The sequence below is a fragment of the Lepisosteus platostomus genome, chromosome 2 (assembly GCF_059453375.1).
Source record: "Lepisosteus platostomus isolate fLepPlt1 chromosome 2, fLepPlt1.hap1, whole genome shotgun sequence".
Taxonomy (NCBI): Eukaryota; Metazoa; Chordata; class Actinopteri; order Semionotiformes; family Lepisosteidae; genus Lepisosteus; species Lepisosteus platostomus.
Window position 1 is genome coordinate 60,831,510 of NC_142612.1, and position 23,052 is coordinate 60,854,561.

At 37.5% G+C, this 23,052-nt stretch overlaps 2 protein-coding genes across 2 annotated transcripts in view; one reads left to right on the forward strand and one right to left on the reverse strand.

Moving 5' to 3' along the window:
* masp1 (MBL associated serine protease 1) overlaps positions 1-863 on the forward strand; it is a 42,464-nt gene extending 41,601 nt beyond the window's left edge. Inside the window, exon 16 of the mRNA XM_088611001.1 lies at positions 624-863. Coding sequence (XP_088467127.1) covers positions 624-817 — 194 coding nt within the window. The 3' untranslated portion in view covers positions 818-863. The remainder of the gene's footprint in view (positions 1-623) is intronic.
* Positions 864-8,823: 7,960 nt separating this feature from the next.
* ostn (osteocrin) lies at positions 8,824-20,281 on the reverse strand. Its single transcript, XM_088611012.1, has 5 exons — positions 19,901-20,281; positions 17,095-17,193; positions 13,506-13,723; positions 11,199-11,287; positions 8,824-10,439 (listed from the first exon to the last, which is right to left on the reverse strand). Exons 2-4 carry the CDS (start codon positions 17,191-17,193, stop codon positions 11,203-11,205), a joined length of 402 nt encoding a protein of 133 aa, XP_088467138.1. The 5' UTR covers positions 19,901-20,281; the 3' UTR covers positions 8,824-10,439; positions 11,199-11,202.
* Positions 20,282-23,052: the final 2,771 nt, after the last annotated feature.

Below are 23,052 nucleotides of genomic sequence, written 5' to 3' on the forward strand. Positions count from 1 at the left end.
TTCTAGAATGAAGTTTATGATCCATAAATGGATTGTGTACGTACTGTATGATATGTTCTTTTATGCTTATTTATTTTGTATGCATACAATTATCCAAAAATTACATATATAGTATACTTTATTTTTATCTCATCATCACAAATACAAATTATTTGACTTTAAATGAAAAGTAAGAGATTTTACAGCCCCAGTACTTTTGGAGGGAACTGTATTTTTGTGGGTAAAACTCCCCATTATCATTTTTTAATACACATTCCACTTTTCTGTCCAAGAACGTAAATTTGACAGAAAATGGAGACCAGTTTTATTTGCTTTCATTCCATTCAATGTCTTTCATCGTCTGAAGTACATTTTGCATTTTAAATAGTAGGTCTGTGAATAGATAGAATAGTAATTTAAGAGCACCTAGTTCTTGCCTCACTACATGACCTCATGGATATCCCTAAAAATGTACATTGTTTGGCAGGAAAAAAAGCAGTCACTATAATCACAAGATGCAATTCAGCTTGCTGGCATTGATGGTATGCAATAAACATCTATAAGCGGGTGAACATTGTCTTATAACACAGTTCTATAAGCTCTGCCAACATTGTGTCATGTATTGTATTTTGTTTTTAATTCAGGAGGAAAGGATGCCTGTCAAGGAGACTCGGGTGGCCCAATGGTGACTTTGAACCCACACAATCATCGCTGGTTTTTAGTAGGAGTTGTTTCTTGGGGAGATGGGTGTGGTACAAATGACCGATATGGTGTGTACTCCAGTGTCCTGAAAAGCCTAGCTTGGATTAGAAATATTACAGGAGTAGAGAACATTTGAGCTTTTTCAGTACCTCACAAACAATAAATCATTTTTTGTTACCTCAGTCGCTTTTATCTTAATTATTTTGACCGCTAAAGGAACATAATACTTGGACCTGGAAAAAATAATGTTAAGGAGGCATATTCCTGTGTTTCCATAACATTAATATAATATTTCTAAATCTTTTGTCTTGCACCTTATGGTAAGAAACAAAAGCTAGAATAATGCTATCTGAATTAAATTAAATATTGTTACATTAAAATATATGTATAGTACTGTAATTATTAAGGAGAAAACTAAATTACTTGTTGGATATATACTAAAATGCAACACATTCCAAATATCTCAGGTATTCAACAAATATTTCATTGTATCCCCCAATGTTGTAAGCACAATCTGTAAATTCATCTCACCGCTATCACATGAGAGCCAGCAAGCGGCAGGTGTGAACTCCACACTGTACTGTATGTGTCCCTCCAAGTGCACGCTTTCTGACCCCTCTCTCCACATGGAAAGTGGCAGAGTGTGAACAGCAGAATTTAGGATTGGATGAAGGAATCTTAACCCTCTCTCCCCTAACATCTCAATCCACATTGTTATATAGAAAACTAAGGAAATCCTAGCTGAATTGAGACCCAACCCACACTTTACCAGATGTGCAGTGCTTTTAGTGCAATTCTAGTTGTAGTCCACTTACAACCCAGTTTTTGAACCAGAGTTCTCTGAACTCCGGGGTGCTCTGAGTGGAAGGATGCCATTATCTTTGAGCCTTCTGTATAGTTGGATGTCTGTAGTCTCTCTGATAAACACAATATCCCGCCACGCTAATTCATGGAAAACACTGCTCTAATAAAATAACTATCCACAAAAGCGATATGTGACATAGCGTCAGCTATTTCTCACCTGGGAGACCCACAGCTGCTGCCAGTTGTTGCCATGACGACGGTGACAGCTGTGATTCTCCCTATAGAAGCACAGCTGTTCTCTTGAGTAGGGGTGGAAGCTGAGCGAGAGGCACCACCAGTGCTCTGTCGGTGAGCCAGTAAAGAAGCCTGGAATAGCTGCTGGGGCGCTGATGGCTGCAAGCCCTGATGGCCTATGGAGAAACCTGCCGAACACGAAAGAGTTTTTCTTTCTCTTTAGGATTCTTTGTTAAAATCCAAATTAAAGAGCTGCTGCACTGGTTTCATTTAAAAAAAAGACTTGCTCTGTTTTTAGTCCTGCCTTTCACTGTACGTTAACTTTGCTAAACTGATAAAGACACCTGTGACCCTGGTTTGTTGTTACGGAAGAACTATAAGAATGTCCCATCATCACATGCTCTTAGCTACAGCAGTGTGTCCAGTTGGATGTCATGTGAGAGACTTATTAAGATTATTGACCTATTTAAACTAAATCATCATGAACACTGAGCACAAGGAAGCTATGAAATGTGGTACAAGTACAAATGGGACCACAGGGAAAATGTTCTTATTAACAGCAACAGTGCAGTACTGCCATAAAGACACCCCAAATGTTTCGCTGCAGAACTCCCTGACATGGCTAAAAGGCTTTGTATGCCACTCACTGAGTACAGGTAGATGTAATGCAGTCACTGATCTATAGTTTGCAGTTTGTTATGCTGCTTAAACATTGTTGTCACAAAGGGGGGGTTACAAAACTGGTGAACATCAGGAATTGACCAAGCGGTTTAGTCAGCCAGTGAAATAATTATTCATAACCCCGGACTTGTAACTGATTTCTAGCAATATACCTGAGCGTCTGGTATAATTAAAGGCACGTGAATTCTTTATTCTCTGATACAGCTTTGGTGAGAGGGGGCACACTTAATCCATAATCCAGGCACACTTGGTTAAAACAAACATTTATTGCAATGACAAAACACACAAACTACACTACACACAACAAAACATACAACACACAAGTTACTCTATGTACAGTATTTACAAACAAGGCTTTCAGAGGCCTAACATTCAGTTCACCCCAGACTTCTTCTAAGCATTAAACTCTTAAAATGCCTACAGAGGCCACACAAGAGATGAGCTGCCTTCTAACTAAATACAAAGCAACCAGCAGTTGAATCTCTCTCTCTGCACCCTGGATGCCACAGAATAAATGGGAGCCTATATCCCTATCCATAAAAATGCACCCTAAGCAGGAAAAACTTCTAACTTTCTAACTGAGGTATCTTTAACCAGGAAACCCAAGTTTCCTAAAAACATAGAAAAGCATGCCCTCTCTAACAAGGTTCAAATACTTGCAGTAGTTCCAGTCAGGTTTGATTTGGATGATCAAGAAGAAGGGGCTCTTGCCTGCACAAGCTACAAGTCCCAACTCCTCTAATATTGTGTGTCTCTGTACTGCTCTATACTCTGTACTGCTCTGTACTTTCCAATCATCAATCCACAACTTCCAGAGGTACTGTATACTAAGGTAAACTGTACAATTGTTTCTGCTTAAGGGACCCCCCCAGACCTCAGCAAACATCCTCTCTCTTTTCACTCTTCCCATTGTCACAAACTTTATCTCAAATCTAAGAGACACTTCTAAGTCACCTAAAGCTGTAACAATTGTAAAGCTTTGGCAGTTCTCGCCATGTGTCTTGGCTCTTGCACTTCAGTGCATGCCCTCATCCTTTCTCATTTACTTACCTGTAAGCTGCTGTATGTACAACATCTCTAATATGTCTGTAGTGCTGTGTTAATCTGGGCACCAACCACACAGCGGAACTACAGGAAGTGGCACCTGCTCCTGGAGCAATAAAATGGCATCACTTTCTATAATGGTCACCTTCTGCTTCCTCCAACTTCTCACCACTGTCTCACCATCATTTAGGCTTAGTGTCTTTACAGAGGAATATCTTTCATGAGCCCCCTGGCCCCACAGAATGTCTTGGTTCCCTTTGAAACATTTTGTGAACTGTATCCCATTTTTCGTAGAGGTTCCACTTGGAGCCAAAATCTGCCTTCATCCAGGCATATTTTTTTAGTGTATTTTATAAATTTGAGTGCTTTTAATCTCAGTACAGTATATCATGAACCTTCCCAGATGTCTCACTTGGCTTTCTACCTGTACTGTATCTCATTATTTTTAATAAATGCTGCTTGTTTTTCCTATTAGGCAATCCAGTTTGCTGTCTCCCTTTTAGAAATTCAGCACTTCCAGAGCCAGTTCTCTGCCTTTTCGAATTTTCTATTCCAGTATCTCTTCCTCTGTTTGCTTTTTCAACATCTTTGATCACTCTTCTCCATGGATTCTCACCCCAAACTGTCCATTCCTTCGTTACCTCAAATCTGTTTCAAACTTCCCTATCCCCACTAGACCATACTCATCTCACACAGCTAGTCCATCTGACACCCTACTCATCGAAAATATCAGCAATGTATTGCTACTGGTTCTATTTCTGTCAAGAAATTCTGCTCCATTTTGAGGACTGAAGTTGCGGTGGTTTTAGCTGTGCATCAAAGTGATAATTTGCTGTCCATTTTATAAGTCAGCTGCACTCCAGCTAGGAACTTGTTTATTATCAAATTGGAACATGACACTCAGAAATACTGAGTTTGGTCGATGACACACTCTTGTTTTACCCCTGTCCAGACTTCACAGGAATGTGTAATAGGTTCATTAGAGAGAATTACTGCATGCATATCATCTTGAAGCAGGAAACGGATATTGACGTATTTTGGAGAACATGCGTACTTCTAGAGATGAACACATCTGTCAAGTCAAAGAAAGCTTTGTAGAGATGTTGGCACCAGATATGTTTCCTGTAATATGATGAACTGTAATAATCATGTCAGCCATGCCTCTTGAAGGTCTTAACCTTGAAATTCTGGGAGATGGTCTTCAGCAAGAGGCATGAGACAATTCAGGACAATTTTTGTAATTACTTTGTCCATGATGAACACCAGAGAGATTCAGCTCTAATTTCCACCTCTGGATTTGTCCTGAGTTTTGAAGAATGTTATAGTCCTAGTCCTTCACTCTAGATCTGTATAATGAGAGTCAAAGCTATGTTTTCCTTCTGTTTTGTTGCCCTTCATTTGTGTGTTGGCTTTTATCGCCTGCTGAGGTTCGATTGAGTTCTAAGGTCATGGGTGTTGTGAGATGGACTTGAATATATTGTTGGATTCTGTGTACTAGAGGTCAAAGTCACTCCTTTCGAGGACAGCATGATCCTTATAGTTCAAACGTGGCTGGTTTGAATTTGCACTTTCATTAACTGTGACCAGCATTTCCCATGAAGCTATGTGCAATTGAGTAAGTGCTGCCAGGACTGGGGGACTTGAGTCATAACAATAGCAGTTCCAGTGTCTTGCTGGAAGCATGGTCTGTCACCAAGAGCTGCACCACTCCTCTAAGTTTTGCCAGCTGTAGATACTTTAGGCTCTCACGCTGTAAAATGCGAAATACAGTAACTCTGAAAAGTGTACATTCCCTGGTAGGACAACCATTGTACTACGAAATTCCATACATGGAGCATAGAATTACAAAAAAACATACATTGTTTTCCAAACATGAATTTCAGATATTTTATATCTTTCATAATATACCATTATAATTTCAGATAAAAGTATATTTGTATCAAATATACTTTCATCTAAACATTATATTGCATTTCAAACTCTTGAGTTTATGGACACTTAAGGTAAGATTTTTTTAAAAAGTGAAAACGGTATTTTCATGATTGGCTAAACTTATTTCTAAACACATTTTTAATATGTGGTACTGTATGTAAATAAGCTTGTCAATTCTCTAGCAACATTATTCTCTAGCAACATTATTCTCTAGCAACTGTGGCAGATTTCTTAATAAAATGTGTCAATAGAGGGAAGCTAAAACCGAGCATGTCCTATAAAAAAGATTAAATAGTCTAGCAATCCATATGTATCTCCTAACAAAATAAAGATTTCCCTGGCTTTGTCTGTTTTAAGAACAAATCCGTCATGTTGCAAAGAATTTAAAGCAGTCAGCTGAGAGACATTTTTCCTTATGTCTCTAAACAAGAAACCTTTGTCGGAAAAAAAACCAAGTCCGTGCACTTACTTATTGCATATGGAAATTTACCTAGGCAAATAAACAGCAATTGTGCAGAAATAAGATAGGGAAGGCACTGGTGTCAAAAGGAGCGGATGACTGCTTCTTCATGCTATTTTAAGTTGCGCCTTAAGTCATAAATACTTTGGCTTTATACAGGTTGTTGACAAGAGTAGTGTTATTGTGCATTCTGGTGCCAGTTACTAAAAGAATTCAGTATGAGGTGTAATGAAAAAAAGAGGGACAAATTGAACTAGAAATGTCTTTGGTACCTTGCACGAAAGAAGGGACTACCTTAGGACACCCTTGTAAGGTTGTAGGTTTTATCTCTGTTGCAGGGACATATTCCACTGAAGCCCACTGTAACTTTCCGCTGTGATGAAATTAGATGTGTACAGTACATTGCAACAGTTTATAAAGAAAATAAATTTAAAAGGTTACTGCTGAGGTTCGTCACATAGGCTTACGTACACTGGGAGCCCAGAAAAATGTGTTTGGGTGTGTAAACCCCTGCTTTTACTGCATACCTTTGTTTCACAAAGTTCTCAATTAGAAATTAATTGCTTCCATCTGCTGTGAGCTGTCTGCCTTTAATTACATCTCCACACGTAAAGTAGCAACTTATGTATAGGAAAGATCACATACAGTATGTTGAGAGACTCATCCCTCCAGCCCAAACTTTTGCTTCTTTTTCTAATCATGGGCATGCACTATTGTGGTACTCTTGCTCAATAAAAGATTGAAACTGATGATAAAAAAATGAAGTGTAATTAGAAAAGTGTAATATAGCATCACAGTTTGGGACCTACAGATAAAATTCTAGAGTTGTTCTTTTCTCAAGCATTCGAATATAAATAAATATGTCATTTTTGTAAAAAATGTATAGCATTGCTTTAATTAATTCCCCAAGGCGAAGTCAGGAGATCTGTCTTACACTATCGTGACTCTGAACATATTAACATGTACAGATCAAAACAGGATGTTTTGTTATTTTTCGGCTGTGTGTTTCAGAACCATTAAAACATTCAAGACAAGCTGAAAGAAATTGGCATCCCCTTTTATTTACCAGGGCACTTGGAAATACCTCAGTAATCTGTGTATTTCCTTGGCATCGCACAGTCTGTTTTCACAACAAGCGGCACTGAAAATCGAAACACCGCACACAATTTCCAATATCAAGACAGTGGTAACCATGGGAATCATGTGTTTGTGCTATCAAACAATGGCTAGGGCTTCGTTTCCACAGATTAATTATGTTTTAAATAACTGTATTTATTTATTTTTAAAAACACATATAAGGTATGCCGTGTGGAGTTTAACAAAAAAAAGATTGCAGAAGAAAGCTCTTTCATTCAGTTTTTTTTTTACTTCTTATTTCGGCCTTTATCAATCATGGACTCCTAACAATCCCCCTCTTTAAAATTGGCTTCATTACTCTGCTCTCCTCCCCACTGATCGCTGATGTGTGGTGACCGTTCTGGCGCACTATGGCTGCCGTCGCATCATCCAGGTGGATGCTGCACACTGGTGGTGGTGGAGGGGAGTCCCCATTACCTGTAAAGCGCTTTGAGTGGAGTGTCCAGAAAAGCGCTATATAAGTGTAAGCAATTATTATTATTAATTATTATTATTATTTACTGCAGGCTATAACTTGTGCTGCTCAAATAATAACTCACACTAACTCAGCTGAACACAGCACTGAGAGGACCCATCATCTTTGCTGAATGCACCATGCGTTCTCAGTCTGCAATTCTAAAAGATGTCTCACTAGTGCATCATATAACACTAATTTCCTTCATTCAGAGATTGTGCTTTTTCACTAAATAACCCAATAGTTTCTGCATTCTTTTTTTTACTGTGAAAGTTTGGTGCCTCCCATCTGATTAAGTTACAATGTACTTTACAGAGCAATTCATAATTTCTTATCCAAACTGGTTAGCCTCAGTTTACTTTGTTGAGCCATGTACTGTATAAGCTCTCCCAGTCAACCCTTTCATGTTAGGGACTTTTATTGTCTTCTTGTGTTGTTGAAATAATGTTTGAGGACAGTTTCTACTGTTAACTCAGGATGGTAACTTTGTATATACTCCCTCTTGATTTGGAGGGAGATATTTTTGCAGTCTGGGTGAACACAGAACTATGCAGCTACTTTCTAATTACTCTCCAGTTTGTTTGGTAGTTCGGTCCCTGTGCTTTTAGCTGCAGTGTTCTGTGTTCACTGCTTACACTGCATTACCTTACCCAGATTGGTCCAATCCACTCAGCAATATAGTATAAATGGTAACCATTGTTCCTGAAGGTAACAAGCCTCCTGTTCCCCATTCAGGGAGTTGTCATGAACACTCAGTCTGTTTTCTGCTATAGAAACCAAAATTAGCTCTACTCTGAAGAGACACTAGGTTCAACTATGGATTTAATGTTCTCTAATAAGTACAAAGCACTATCCAGGATCTTCTTTCTGGATTCATAACACAAATACATAACGTCATCACATCACTTTCAACTGCTTATTTAGTTCATGGTCACGGTGGCCTGGAGCCTATCCCAGGAAGCATTAGGCGCAAGGCAGGATACACCCTGGACAGGATGACAGTCCACCGCAGGGCACATACATACAGACACTCACACCAGGGCAAGTTTTACAGAAGTCAATGATCCTACCGGGATGTCTTTAGTCTGATGGGGGAAACTCATACGAACATGATGAGAGCATACAAACTCCAAGCAGATAGCAGTGTTGCGAGGGAGAAATGCTAACCACTGTGCCACCGTGTCACCCACAAATACATATTTTTAATAATCTTAAAATTGTCTTCATAAAAAATGTCCATACAATATGATTATCATCTTAACCAAATCTTTAAAGCTTTTCTCCCCTATATTGTTTTCCAGTAGGAAAATGACAAGCACACAATTTTTACACCTCAGGGTGTTTCTGTACAGAGAATTAGAACTGTTCATATGAAAAGAAAACAAAAAAACTTGCCAACAGTTACACACTTTATTTATATTAATGGATAATTTCACTGCTCATTCCATCCCCCAAATTAAATCACCCTCTGTACATCTAATACAGTTAGCAAAGAAAAACAAATGCCTTCACTTTGCAGAAAAGCCATGGTCAATGTGGTACGAGTTGAAAGACTTTGTTTTACAGTTCATCTTTAAAAAGGCAATGGGAAAACATTTAACAACTACAGATCACCTGCAACAGTGTACTACAAAAAGAAATTAAAACTAATGCTGCTCAGTGTTATAAACTTACTGCAAAATAACCCTTTATATAAACAGCATTTCAGTTCTCAGTACAAACTGGGTGGCCAGTAACAATAAAATTAGCCGTTTAAGGATCCTACATACAGTAGTATTGTAGGAGTTCAGTATAGGGTTTTTGAGAGCAAGGGCAGCAGTGATTTACAAGAACTCTACCATTCTGCTGTTTCAGCAAGGAACTTCAGCCTGATCGCTTCAGTCTGGGGAAGGCTCACTGTCTCATTCCCATCCAACCACTGGTCTGATGAGCCTCTACAGTAGGTTTGAGTATGGACTACTGCTACCATTCATTCAGCCTTTTATTTCTGTTTAAAAGAATACTGTCTATTTATGGAGAATTCGTTTTTTTACTTATTTAGAAAAAAGTGTTTACTTTTTCTGCTGTTAGGGTATGTCTTTTGGACTTTTTGAGCACAGCTTTTTGTTCATAGAGAGCTTGCTTTCCATGTTTTTTTTTCCCCATTTACAATAATATACAGGACATATTTTAAAATACACCAGGCCACAGTGATCTGTAGAATATGTGCTTTGAAATGAAGTACAACGTCAATGTATACATTACAGAATGTCTTATTGAAACCCTTGAATCTGAGGCTCCATATATAAATTTTAGAATCTTAAAAGTTTTTTTATTTAGAAGAAAGTGTACTTGTATATTTAACATTCTTTTCACCTTGTTAGATTTAAATGTTTAAAATGAAGCATGCCGTCCCCATTATAGCAACTGTTGATACAATTGAGGAAGGCTTATCAGTTAATATTAAACACCCAGATAGTTTTCTTCTTAGAAAAACTAAATGAAATTAGTTTATTCTTTGTGTTTTCTAGCTTACATCTGTGGACTTAAGCCTTGCCCAGTTTCACGATGCATTTCTAGTGGCTTGGTGCAACATTAAGTTACAGAGCCAATAATAAAATGGTCGATTCTTTTGCCAGTCATTACCAGCAACTGTATCACTTAAATGGGTTGAAAATATTATAATATTTTAGAATAAAATACATGCATCTCCCTCTAGTCTTTAAATTTTGTCAGAACCAGATATTATACTTTAAAAGGGGGATTTCGTACAAGTACATGCAAATGATGTTAGCTTAAATACATAATACAGTGTGATAATGATATGTACATATGTGCAGACCTAGCTCAATAGTTTCCCTACTTTTACTAAATTCTTTGCTGTCTATACACCATATACTGCGGGTCCAGACTCCACCTGGTAAACTATAATATAAGACAGTGGCAAATGCTATGTCACATTGAAAACTACAGTGGATTCAGGGTGAAAAACGTTGTCCATGCATCTTCAAACCATGTTTGAGTATTATCATCCTGTAAGCAAATATAAAAAGGAAGAATCAATGAGATACAGTGACATTGTTTTCTCATTGCTAGCCATTCACAGACTTCAGTATCTGGCTGCTCTGGAGTAATACACCCTACTGTACCTTGTCTGCAACAAAAAATTCCCTTATAGTGATTAAGTGCTTATTCTGTGTGCAGTACAAAGACGTCAGCAAGCAAACTGTGTATTACTTAATTGTAACAAGATGGTTGAATGGTATCTAGCTAAGGGAAAATTGAGTTACCCATCTTTAGCCTTCACGGGACCTTGTGTCTTCTGATTTTCATTTCAGTTAAGATTTATTGGACAGCTTTAATCACTGTGCTAATCCTTTTGCTTCTATCTCCTGGGGGTGACATGGGGACATTTTTCCTTAGCCTTTGGTGCTAGTCTGTGTGGAGCCCGCATGTTAGGGCTTCCTCCAGATACTTGAGTTTCCCCACATTTCCCAACAACGTGTTGGATAGGTGCACTGGCTAATCCTGAGGAGTAGGAATAAGACTCCTTCCTCAGGTCAAGCAATGGAACAAGAAGAATAAATCGGCACATTTCTAGTTCCTTTCAGGTTTTTTTTTTTTGTAGTTTGAAATCTCCAGCCATTTCAGAGCTCCAAATATGTCTAATTAAGTAGATTCTTAGTTCAAATTCGTTTTAAATTTTCTTTTGGTTTAAATGAAAACCAGAATTCCCTGAAAAATGGAGGACCATAGTATGTGTCAAACACTGTTCTGTATGTCAGATCATACCAGGTTAGCCCCTGCTGTTGGGAATGCGATTCATCGCAATCCGGTCTATTGGCACATTAAGTCTTCTCCTGGGAAGGTCAACCACTTTCCTGTAATCAAAAGAACACCGACATTTGTGTTTCCTTTCTTCTCTTTTCAGCATGGAAGAAACCTATAATTGCACTTACACATCACTTTTCATTCCAAAGGATCCCCAAGCACTTTATGTACAGGAAACGACCCTATTTATGAAGGACACAACAGCAAAATAATGAGTAAATCTATTGAGAAAGAATGAGTTACTGTATATTTAGCCCTTCCATAATTGTAGCAGAAAGAGTAATAATGATGTCTTTCAAAGTATGTTCTGATTTACAGTTCAGGGGAGTGGGTGAAGGCAGCAAGGTGGCGCAGTGGTTAGCAGTGCTACTTTGCAGTGCTGGGGCCTTGGGTTCAGTTCTGGAGCTGCGATGATTTCTGTGTGTAGTTTGTATGTTTCCCTGTACTCGTGTGAGTTTCCTCTAGGTGCTCTGGTATCCTCCCACAGTCCAAAGACATACTGGTAGGTAAATTGGCCCTGGTGTGAGTATGTATGTGTCTTTGTTTGTGGCTGTCTGCCCTGTGATGGACTAGAGTCTCATCCTGGGTGTATTCTGCCCCTAGGCTGTTTCTTGCTGGGATAGGCTCTGACTCCCTTGCAGATGAGAACTGGATGAAGAGGTTAGAAAATGGATGGATGTAGTGGGTGATGTGTTCCCATCTTATAGATAGATAGATAACATATATTGTTTTTTTACTAATCTTTAGAATAATTGGATCTATAGAATATAGAAATATAATAATATAGAATAATAAACAGGCTCATTCTTGTTCTTGATAATTTCTATTAGGAGGATGAAGTTATATGATTTTGTCTATGTATTTTCAAACAAATTGGATGTTCTTGACATTTATGTTAGCTTCTGTAAAATGTTCTGCTTGGTTATAATAACAAAGATAAGATTTCACCTAAACCTGGGAAGCCCAAATATGTCTATCCTAATATTAAGAGGATTAGACACGCTTCTGTATTTTTAAGCTAAAAACTGAAATATCATGTTGCTTCTCAGAGGTTACTTCACATACAAAAATGACTGCCTTTGCTTCTTTTGGCTACAAATGAGTGGAGATGGTGGATTATACTCCAACAAAGTTACCAAAATTATGTTTTAAAAATAATATTTCTATTTATGCAGCTTAGAAATACATTTCACTGTCAATGGCAATGTGTTTCCAATGATTTAATCTAATTAACTGTTTTCATTTAAGGGATCTCTGTAATTATATATTGTATAGCTTAACACTTAAAATAGCATTCAAGTGGCATGCTCTTATAGTGTAATGAATTTAAATATGAAATGATATTGTATTACTTTAATTTAATGAAACTTGAATTTAGTTTTTCATCATATTTTTAAGCATCATTAATTAGAATGCAATCCCACTATTGATATGGAAATATAATTTGTTTAGGAGCAAAAAACTTCAGATACTGTATAGCACAGTCCAGCTGTTTTTATTACAATTCTGCTGTGGATGCTAATTAATCTCATGGCTATTCTGTCATTTTTGCATGATTGCCCCTAATGTTATGGAGAATGATTGCCTTGAGGTGTAAGCTGTAAGGGTTTAGTTCTCCTGGAAGACAGCTCCCATTTAACTGAAGTAAGTTTCTAATCTTGTGCCAGATGCCAGATCTCTAGTAAGGAGGTTTGATGGAGGAGTTCAACGGCAGAGGGAGAATTGTACCTGTACTCTCCTGCACTGTCTCAATTCTTTGGAAGTTTCTTTTTGTCACTTCACAATTCCTGTTCATTACAATAGTTTAATCATTTCCTCTTTTTAATAACATTGTTTTTGCTTTTTTTCAAGTGATTGAACAGAATCAGCTCAGTAACATTTTTATACACATTAATCAGATCAAAGCAAAATTAATAAGTACACAAGAATTGGTTGCAAAATTTACAATGGTTTTCATCTGTCAACGCATGTTTGTATATATCCTGCAATAGGAAATATCATGTTAGACTGAAACCTTTGCTTCTCAGTTTTATTTACTTTATTGTTTGATATTTTATCTTCTTTTAATACCTGTTGCTCATAGTGCAGGTTATGGAAGCTGTATTTCGCATCCATAAATTAGATTTTGATGTAAAGGTTTTGCACTGATATTTATTTCTATAGAAATATAGATCTGAGTTAGAAAGAGACAAGACAGAGAAGGGGCTAGAGAGATAAATTAAACTCTCTACAGTAGGAACACACAGTCCAGCGTGGTGTGGTGCTTACCTTTGCTTGCCTTTCAGTTCCATGTTGTTCACAGACAGTCTGTCGAGAGGAGATCCAAACCCGGGGAAGCTCCTCTTCTTCTTGGTTTCGATGACATCGTTCTCTAGGTTGACCAGCTCATCCAGAAGCAGGAGTTTGGCTGCTAGGTCATTGGAAGACTTCTCATCACTGGAGAGAGACCTTGAGTCTGCCGCTTCAACCAAAGAAGAGTCCAGAAACTGGGAGACACAAGGATGATGGGTTTTATAGAGTCCTTTCTTGCTTTTGTTTTTATTATTCTTCAGAAATAATTCATTATTCTCTTATTTGTCTGTTGCTGTGTATGCAAGTTATTCCAGTTAATAACAGAATCATACGTATGATTCCCATCGCACTGTGGAACAATGGACTTGACTGAAGCTACAAATGAGACCATAACTAAAAGATTCCCCTTGATAATGACAGAATTGTCAGTCAATTGATAAAGAACCGCTTGTTCTGAGTCCAATAGCTTAAAATAGAATAATAGAGATGAAAGTCCTCTTAATTACAGTAATTAGAGACAATTAAGGGCATTTATCATCTACAGTATGTGGTCTTATAATAATTATTATATTTCATTCAAAATATCCCAAAGTTCTCTTATATCAAGAACAGGGCCCACTTCATCTCCCAGTGAAATGCAGTGACACACAGTAGACATTCTGTAGCAACAGCCCATTGCACAGCAGATCAAGTGGAGAGGTGACCATTTTTTACAAGCCCAACATAGAATTTAGCAGAGATATCCCTGCTCTTATGAACAGTGCCCTGGAATCTTGAATGACCAAGTTGTCAGGACTTGGGTAAAACATCTCATTTGAAGATTGTCATCTTCTACAACCGTGGACACTATAACGGGGATTAAGAAATGTTGGAGCTTCAATTTCTGATCCACCAACACCTCTCACTGCAGCAATTCCTTAAAGATGTCTCATCCCAGTACTGACCAGGCCCAGCCCATGACCTAAGTTAATGAGATCTGACAAGATCGTGTTAGAACATATGAACATAAGAAAGGTTACAAACAAGAGAACTTTCAGACCATCTAGTCCTTTTGATAGTAGTGACTTGATCTTAGGATTTCATCTAGGTGTTTCTTGAAAGAAAACAGGGTGATGGCTTCAACAACATGGCTGGGTAGCAAGGTAGAAGTAACGATCTGTATTACAATACAAATACTTAATCCAAACATCAATTGGTTTTCTAGCAATTTTATTCAATACTGGGTTGTAGGGCAGCTGGAGCCTGTCTCGATAAGCAACTGGGGTACACCCTTGAGAGGATGCCAGCCCATCACAATGTAGGCCAAAGCACCTTAAGGAAACCCACGTCAATTTGGGGACAACATACAAACTCCACGCATATACTGTAGCACTCCAGGAATTTAACCCAGGGCCCAAAGGCTCTGAGGTAGTGATGCTAATCAGTGCGCCACCATGCCAAACGCAAATACTTTGAGTCATAGAAATAGATGTTACTCTTTATGAGCTCAATTTTCATCCAGACCACAGTGACATACAAAGGTCTCTTGTTTGTGTTTCAGATTTCACATATTTAATTTGATGCTTTATTTTTAATCTCTTCATTAGCTAACTCGAATCACATGAAAGATGTCTTACTAAGCAGGAGGCACTGTTCTATTTCTGGTCATTTATTTTTCTTTAGAAATTAATGCTGCATTTTCTTACCTCCTACAAGGAAAGTGACAATGTTTATTTTTAACTCAGTCACATAAGCTGATGACAGCATGCAATTACACGCTTATACTGAATAATAGCATTATGGAAGTCAAAGTTTTCCTACTGGTTTAAATGTCTGAGGAAACATAGCCAAGAATAACAGTGCCCCCATTTCCCCTGAATAAAGACATATATTAACGAACGAATAATGGTGAATTTGAACTGGATTACAGCCAGTTTCACTATGGAGGTCTTTAGTCCCACAGACTCACACGAAGGTCAGAATTATACTGTATGAAAACTACACCAAATAAGAATGACTAGCAATGACTCCAAGTGCTTAAAAAAACAGAACAACAAAACTTGGTAGCACCTGTTCTCTTTCCCCTTTTATCCCCCTTAATTTGAAATAGCAAGTCATTAGACGATATAATTCTCTGTTGAACCCCCTGTACCAGACTAAGGAAAGCAGATACTGCATACAGACATCCTCCAAAGCAAGCACTGTCAAGCTGTGATCGTTTTTTGTACAGCTGCCAATAGAACTCAATATAATAAGTCAAGCCTACTATCTGACCACAGGTTTTAGTGTGCTCTGGGGCCACCCAAGAAACTACTGTATTTCTCACAGTTCTTAATTGCTATAATTGCCATATGTATTGCAAAAGTCAATTAAAAAGCACTCAGCAGTAAACTCATAGTGGAAACAAAAAGAAAGCTATTTTCTGTCATATTCAGCAATATCTCTAATATCTATTTGTGCTTCCCGTGTGACCTAGACTTTAAGGCAGAAAGAAATATTTAAATAACACAGCATCAATAAAATGGCCATCCCTTTATGCACAAATATATTTTCCTGCAACACAACATGTCTGCTTTACTGCAATGATGATTTGAGAGCAGTTTTTAGGGAATACCAAATACTGAGTGGAACTTGCAGGCGCTAAAAATGATTTCTGGCATAATGGAAATATATATAGAATATCTGTTGTTAACTCCATTTTATTAGTCATGCTAGATCTAAATATAACTCTCTTATAATAAATCCTGTGGGAGGTGTTCTGTTTGAATTTAGCACTCTCCACCCTTTTGCTGCCATTGAGTGTCAGAGGGAAGTAAACTGGGTTATTCTCACAGAAATTAGACATAATTGCGCCAGATTTTATTATAAATTATCATACCTTCTATGTAATACTTTCCACTCTAAGAAACTCAAACTTCACACTACTGCACTTCCAAGGAAACAGTCAAATAATATAGTAAAATTTACTGATGAGATACAAAACAACATTCAAGAATTAGATGTGGTCAGTATCTTGTGTAATTTGGTTTTGGGAGATTCGACTTAATCCACCTAGTCAGGGACATCTCCTTGGCCACAAGAAGACAAGGTTGGGACACCCATGCAGAGAATACCAAGTGGTAACTGCAAGGGTGCAGGTGTGGAGAAGGAGGTATACATTAGACTAAATTTGAATAAGAGGAGTTTGCATATTATATATATAGCTAATCAGGAAAGATTTCGGGAATAATTATGATTAATTACAGCTGAAAAAAAATTGCTTGGTTGTCAGTATTCCTTTTGAACTTCCATTTATTATTAAATAATGAAAAAAATTAAATTGCTTTATAATAATACGAATACAGATGATCTTGGCGAAAGAAAACTGTATTGAACTCAGCTGAGTTAATTACAATGCTGGCATTTTGTGAGGACCCATAATGACCAATGATAAACTTCCACCATATCAGTAACATGGTATTATTTATTTAAGAAAATCATTTTAATTGGCAAATTAATTGTGAGTTAGTTTTCCTTCATTCAAATCATGGGCAGTGAATCTGAAGTGTGAAATTCCATGCCCAAATGGCACCAAAGTAATTCTTACCTCTGGTGCCCCCTCTGCTAGCTGTAAAATCCCTTTGCTCCAATGGAGAAGAGTCACTGCGAAGAGGCAGGGTAATAAAATGCACCTGCAGCCCAGCATCTGGAACAGAGCAAACACTCCTTATTATTCATTCTTTTAAACAAGAGAGGAGACCATTTACTCATTAAGTGGATGGTTCTGGCAGCAGACCTTCTTAAGACAATCTGCAACAAAGCATAGAGCTAAATCCATTTGGAAGTCCATTCACCCATCCATTTTCTAACCTGTTTATCCAGTACAGGGTAGCAATGGATACGAGGCAGGATACAACCTGGACGGGACACCAGTCCCTCACTGGGCAGACACAGACAAACATAGATGCTCTCATACCAGAGCCAGTTTTTTCAAAAGCCAATTAACCTACCGGTATGTTTTTGGACTGTGGGAGGAAACCGGAGAACCTGGAGGAAACCCCACGCAAACACACAGGAGAACACACAAACTCCACACAGGCGGCACCCCAAGTCTGGAATTAAACCCAGGATCCCAGCACTGTGAGGCAATGCTAACCACTAGTCACCATACTACATAACCACTTGGAAATCAATACATTAAAAAGCAAAGCAGCTCACATTAACTCTTCACTGTTGATTTCTTTATACTGTAAATGTTCAAAATACAGCCTTCATTTTGGTTTCTGCACTTTTAATATGATTGTTTGAAATCACTTTTTGTCAATGTATATGTTTGGCAGAGTTTACGTAATATTTCAGCAGTCCATTGTAAGCTAAAATTTAGTGCTGCTGAAGCATGAGATTGTACAGTATACAGTATGAAGCAGAACAGAAATAATTACACAGTGGATGTATATCATTTGAAACTAGAATTGTTAGAATAGCTATGACACAAAAAAGATTTACTGAAAAACCTTTATCAGGCAGGGATATTTATATGACAGAATGATACAGAAGTCTCACTATGTAACTTTTAAAATGAGTATTTTGGAAAAGCAAAATTTTAAAGAGCATCTTTTCAGCTCATCTTAGTGAAATGTGACATCAAACTAAGCTTTTATTTTTGAAAAGGCAAATGTCTTGCAAGTCTGTGCATAGGAGGTTTTGCTTGATTCCAATTCTGACAATGTGTTGTCCTTTTAAGATACTCATAAGCCAGGGACAGACACATACTAGACCTTCAGTTTGTTCCTATGCAGGATCTGTACATAACCAGTTCTATTTGTGTAATTACTAATAGTACTAATTAACTCAGTTACATCACTGAACAGCTGAATGTATCAACGGCAAGCTCTGGAACAGGGTGGAAGGTCTAGCAAGAAACAGCTCTCTGATAAGCTTGTATGAGTTATAAAAAACAGGACAGATAGAAAATGCAGTACAATTTATTATATAATATAATCAATCATCTCACAAAATTATATCTTTCCCTTCTAATTTAATAAAACCAAACTCACGGAAATGACAAATGTATTTAACGTGCAATGTACAGACTCTTTAATTAAGTGAATGATAGAATGCTCCCATCAGTTCTTGCGTTTCTCTGCTTTTGCTCCGTCCCCAGCCAGAATTACTGTGAAACCAAATTTATGACAACCTGGAAGAATACGATCCATATCTCTATTTGCTTTCAACAAAGCAATGTTTGTGGAAGTAACAATAAATCACATACCCATCCAATATAAACTATGATTTTTATAATGTGCAAATTGATATACTCCTCTTGGCTCATAAATTTGGTGGTGTGCTTTGCACTTTAGTGTCAGAACATGTACATCAGCATTTTCTGTTCACCCTATGCCTCTTTATAAAAACAAACACCCGTTATCACATGTGCTCCAGTAATATGGTGGCACTGTATCTGAAGTTAAACTTTGTTATTGATAGCATATGTGCCATATACACTTTACGTTTACCAGATTGCAAAATCCAAAACCTAAGAAACCATTTCAAGAATTCTCATCTGTATTTCAGTTAAAGGGTGATGCCATTTTTCTCAACAAAATGCGACTATGAAAGATTTAAATATTTTAAATGAACTCAAAGTCTGAATCTTACTACTTGGAAATTTAAAAAAATATTGCTCAGTAGTTCCCCTGTCTCACCTCAGATGAACATTTCTGTTTTCATCACTAATTGTTTTCATGATAGTCTCACATGTGTTTTCTTGCATAACTACAATCAGTTCCAATTAACTCTAAAAAGATTTTGCAATGAGTATAAGATTTGCAGCAAGTGTAAGAATTATGTAATTTCTTGATAAGATGGGACTTTCCAAATGAGACATTATCGTACATTAAGTACTTGTTGATTTACAGAAAATTTGATGTTGTACTCCTCACTTATTTGTATTCTCCTTCAGATTCCTGTTTAACCAAATTATTTTTTTTGATCTGACACTTAAATAGCCAGGTTTAATTCAGCTGTAGGAAGTGAAATTCATTGTCTAGCAACATGCACTCATTTTAGCATGTACAGGTCCTAAAAATAACCCCCAACAGTTACAGTTTTAAATGTAACAGTATATATAGGCTTTAAAGAGGGGGTGCTGATCACTAATACATTTTAGGTTCCAGCTGCATAAAAATATTCCTGCTGCTGGCATATGTTGTATTCAGATAATTCAAGGCAGTGCCCCTGACTATTTATTTTCTTCTTCACATTACCTTGGAAATATTTGGTATTTACAGGGGCTGTTTCAGTATACATACCTTCTGCTACTATAAAGCAGACCTAAGCTTTTGTGAAAAAAAAAACAACAGCAGCAAATCACATTAAACACCAGTTTCTGACATGCAATTATCCTCTCCTACCTTTCTTCAGAAGCCTGAAACGAACCACACAAAAGTTCCTGGAATTTTGCAAGTTCAAGTTTTCCCTCTCTTTGCTTGTTCCTGGTGTTGACTATGAGGTTTTTATAGTCTCTCCTCGGGTATCTCCACTCCAATCCCTGGTCCCGGTTCCTCTGACATCATTTCTCAACATTTTCCATTGCTCCTTGCCCTAAACCTCTCTCCTTCAGACATTTTAATATTTATTACACTGATCAGGGTTATTAGCTGCTAATTAAGTGTCTGGAGTTTGAGGAGACCAGCTGGACTGGGTAAAAGGGAAATGTTTTTCACCTTTTGAATTAGATGACTTTTCAGCTCTGAATGTTGCTACCAACAACAGAGCAAAGTTAATGTCCTAGAAAATCCACTAAAGGTCACATCACAGAAATGATGAAGCATGTTACAGACTGACAGCCTTAAAGGCATAGAGACCCGACAATTCCTATGTTAATAAAACTTTGCTCCGTGTTTTGCCCCAGATTTAGATTTTCTATGTTCTACTTGGAATGACGCAAGCAACTATTCAGGGCAAAAGTTGTTAAAATGTACAGTTTGCTAACATGGAGTATTTGGATAGCAAAAAGATTCTGAGGAAGAACAACCCAATGCCTCATTTGCTAAGCCTTTACCCAAAACAGGTCTTAGATTGGACATACATAATTATGTATCTTTTACAATCATATAAAGAATTAAAAGTACAATCGTTTTTGAAAACTAAAATACATGAAGTAATTAAAGTTAATGTACTTTGATAAATAATAAGAAACAAAGTACTAATATTTTTTCACCCTGAAATTCTTTTCATATTTGTGAAACCATAGAAGTAAAAAGTGCTCTTGGGAATAAAGTAGCACTGTGGAGCTATGTATAGATGTAATGTATGAAAAGGGACTTTGAAAATGTTTAACTGCAAGAGCATGGACCAAGAAGTATTGTATGTGTGTTTGGATACAGTATATACTGTATACAGTGCATAACTTTCAAGAGATTACCACACTTGATGATGGAATTCACATGTTGTTATCTATTTGAGATTATGAATGCATATATAAAATATGACTGACTTTTAAATACACAAATACAATATATATAGTTGACACATATGCTCTGTTTTATATTACACATTTCACAGCCTCCACTTATTTTGAATTTGTAAACACCCATCAATACAACTTTTGTCAAAAACAAATAAGGACTCTTGAAAGTATTTGAAAGATTTAAATGTCTGTTTCCTTTAAATGATTATTGTTATTAATACTGTAGGTTTTGAAAACACTATAATTGTGTGATATAAAATTCTTGAATATTGTTTTCCCTGTCTGTTTAGGCTCATCATTTTTAAGGAGTGAAATCTAAATTGCTTTCTTCATTACTTTAAACATGATTATTTTGCCTGTTTTAATTATTTTTTTGTTCTGATATCCAGAGTTTAAAAGTGTTTCCCTTAAGTGTTCAATTCACTTATCCATTTTTTTCTTTTATTAAATTAAAGGAATTTTAAAATGTGAAATAATATAAACAATAGAGTGTTGCTGTTACAAAAAAGCCTTGTCTAATCTGATTAAATGAAGGGCTTCTAGTTTTAATTTTGAGTTGTCTACCACACACAGCTTCACAGCAGCACTCTCAGAACAGGGCTTATGAGTGTGTGATATCTGAAGAAAATGACATCACCATGGCCAGGGAAATGGACTGGCATTCCAGAGCTACACAGACAGATGACAGGATTTGGAACAGAACAACTGAAACCAAACTCCACTCTAAATCGTTTTCATCAATCCCAAATCAGTGGTTTGGAACCTCTCAAATACTTTTTTTTTGACAATTGACTTTTGACTCCAGCAGTCAGCCTTCTTTTTTTATTGTACTAAAATATCTTACAGTATGTTGCCTCACAGCATGTTGGAATTTTGATGACTGGACATTTTTCATTGAGAGGTACATTTTCAGAAGAGTAGAGTCTTATAGTAAAGCACATAAATGCCCAAACAAATTATACGAATGATATATAAATATATATTTAATATCCCAAGAAGGCGGCGAAGGTGGTTAACATTGCTGCCTCACAGCCCTTGGCCCTTGGGTTCAATTCCGGATGTGCTGTTATATCTGTGTGGAGTTTGCATGTTCTCCATTTGTCACAGTTTGGATTTTCTCCCACAGTCTAAAGACATACTGATAGGTTTATTGGCTTCTGGGCTTGTTGGCTTGTTGTGAGTGTGTGCGTGTCCGTGTCTGTGTGCACCATGTGATGGTTTGGCATCCTGTCCAGGGTATATCCTGCTTTGTGCCCATCGCTTGCTGGAATAGGCTCTGGCTCCCCTACGACCCTGTACTGTTCAAAGGGGTTAGATGGATGGATACAGACAGTATGCCACTATTGGGTACACATACATTTCTCATCATCCGTAAACTCTTCTGCCTTTATTGACTCACTGCTGGGTAAAGACCTGTCTAACACTTTAGCATTTTCTTCTTCAATGATTCTTGGTCACTTTGGATGCAGGTCAGTGTTTCCTTTGCTTCTGATCAACACTATTATTATCAATTAATTTACTGATACTTTGAATATACAGTATATCTAATTTGAAATATCAGAAGTGAGACCACACAGACTTCATGGTGGTGTCCTAATTTCTTTATATTTTGTAAAAAAAAGGTGCTTTGATCCTTCCCTCCCAGCATTCCACTACCAAGGCTGTGACCGATGTCCATAAACCTGCCAGCTCAAAGATTGCTGGCCTTTGCCAGATGTTTTCTGTTCGTATCTTTCTGTCTGTTTCTGCCAGCATCTTAGCTGACAAAGTGCCATCCCCTGCCACGCGTCCTCATGCCCTGTATCAGCTCCAGCTCCCTCTTCTCTTGGCCATCAGCCCGTGAGGCTGTGTAGTTCCACATGGGCACCTGTATCGAAACGAATCTGGCAAACGGTCCAGGAACCAGGCATTCTCCCCTCCAACTCACATCCTTCCTTTTTTCTACTGCTTGTGTCTTTTTTTCCTGTCCTGTATTTTTGCCTGTGTATTGTCCATAAACCAGCTCCGCTAACCCTGCTTCCAGAAAGCAACTGCCATTGATCCACTGGGGTCCATTCACTCCTTCTACAGACCACAACATTCAGCTGGCCCACC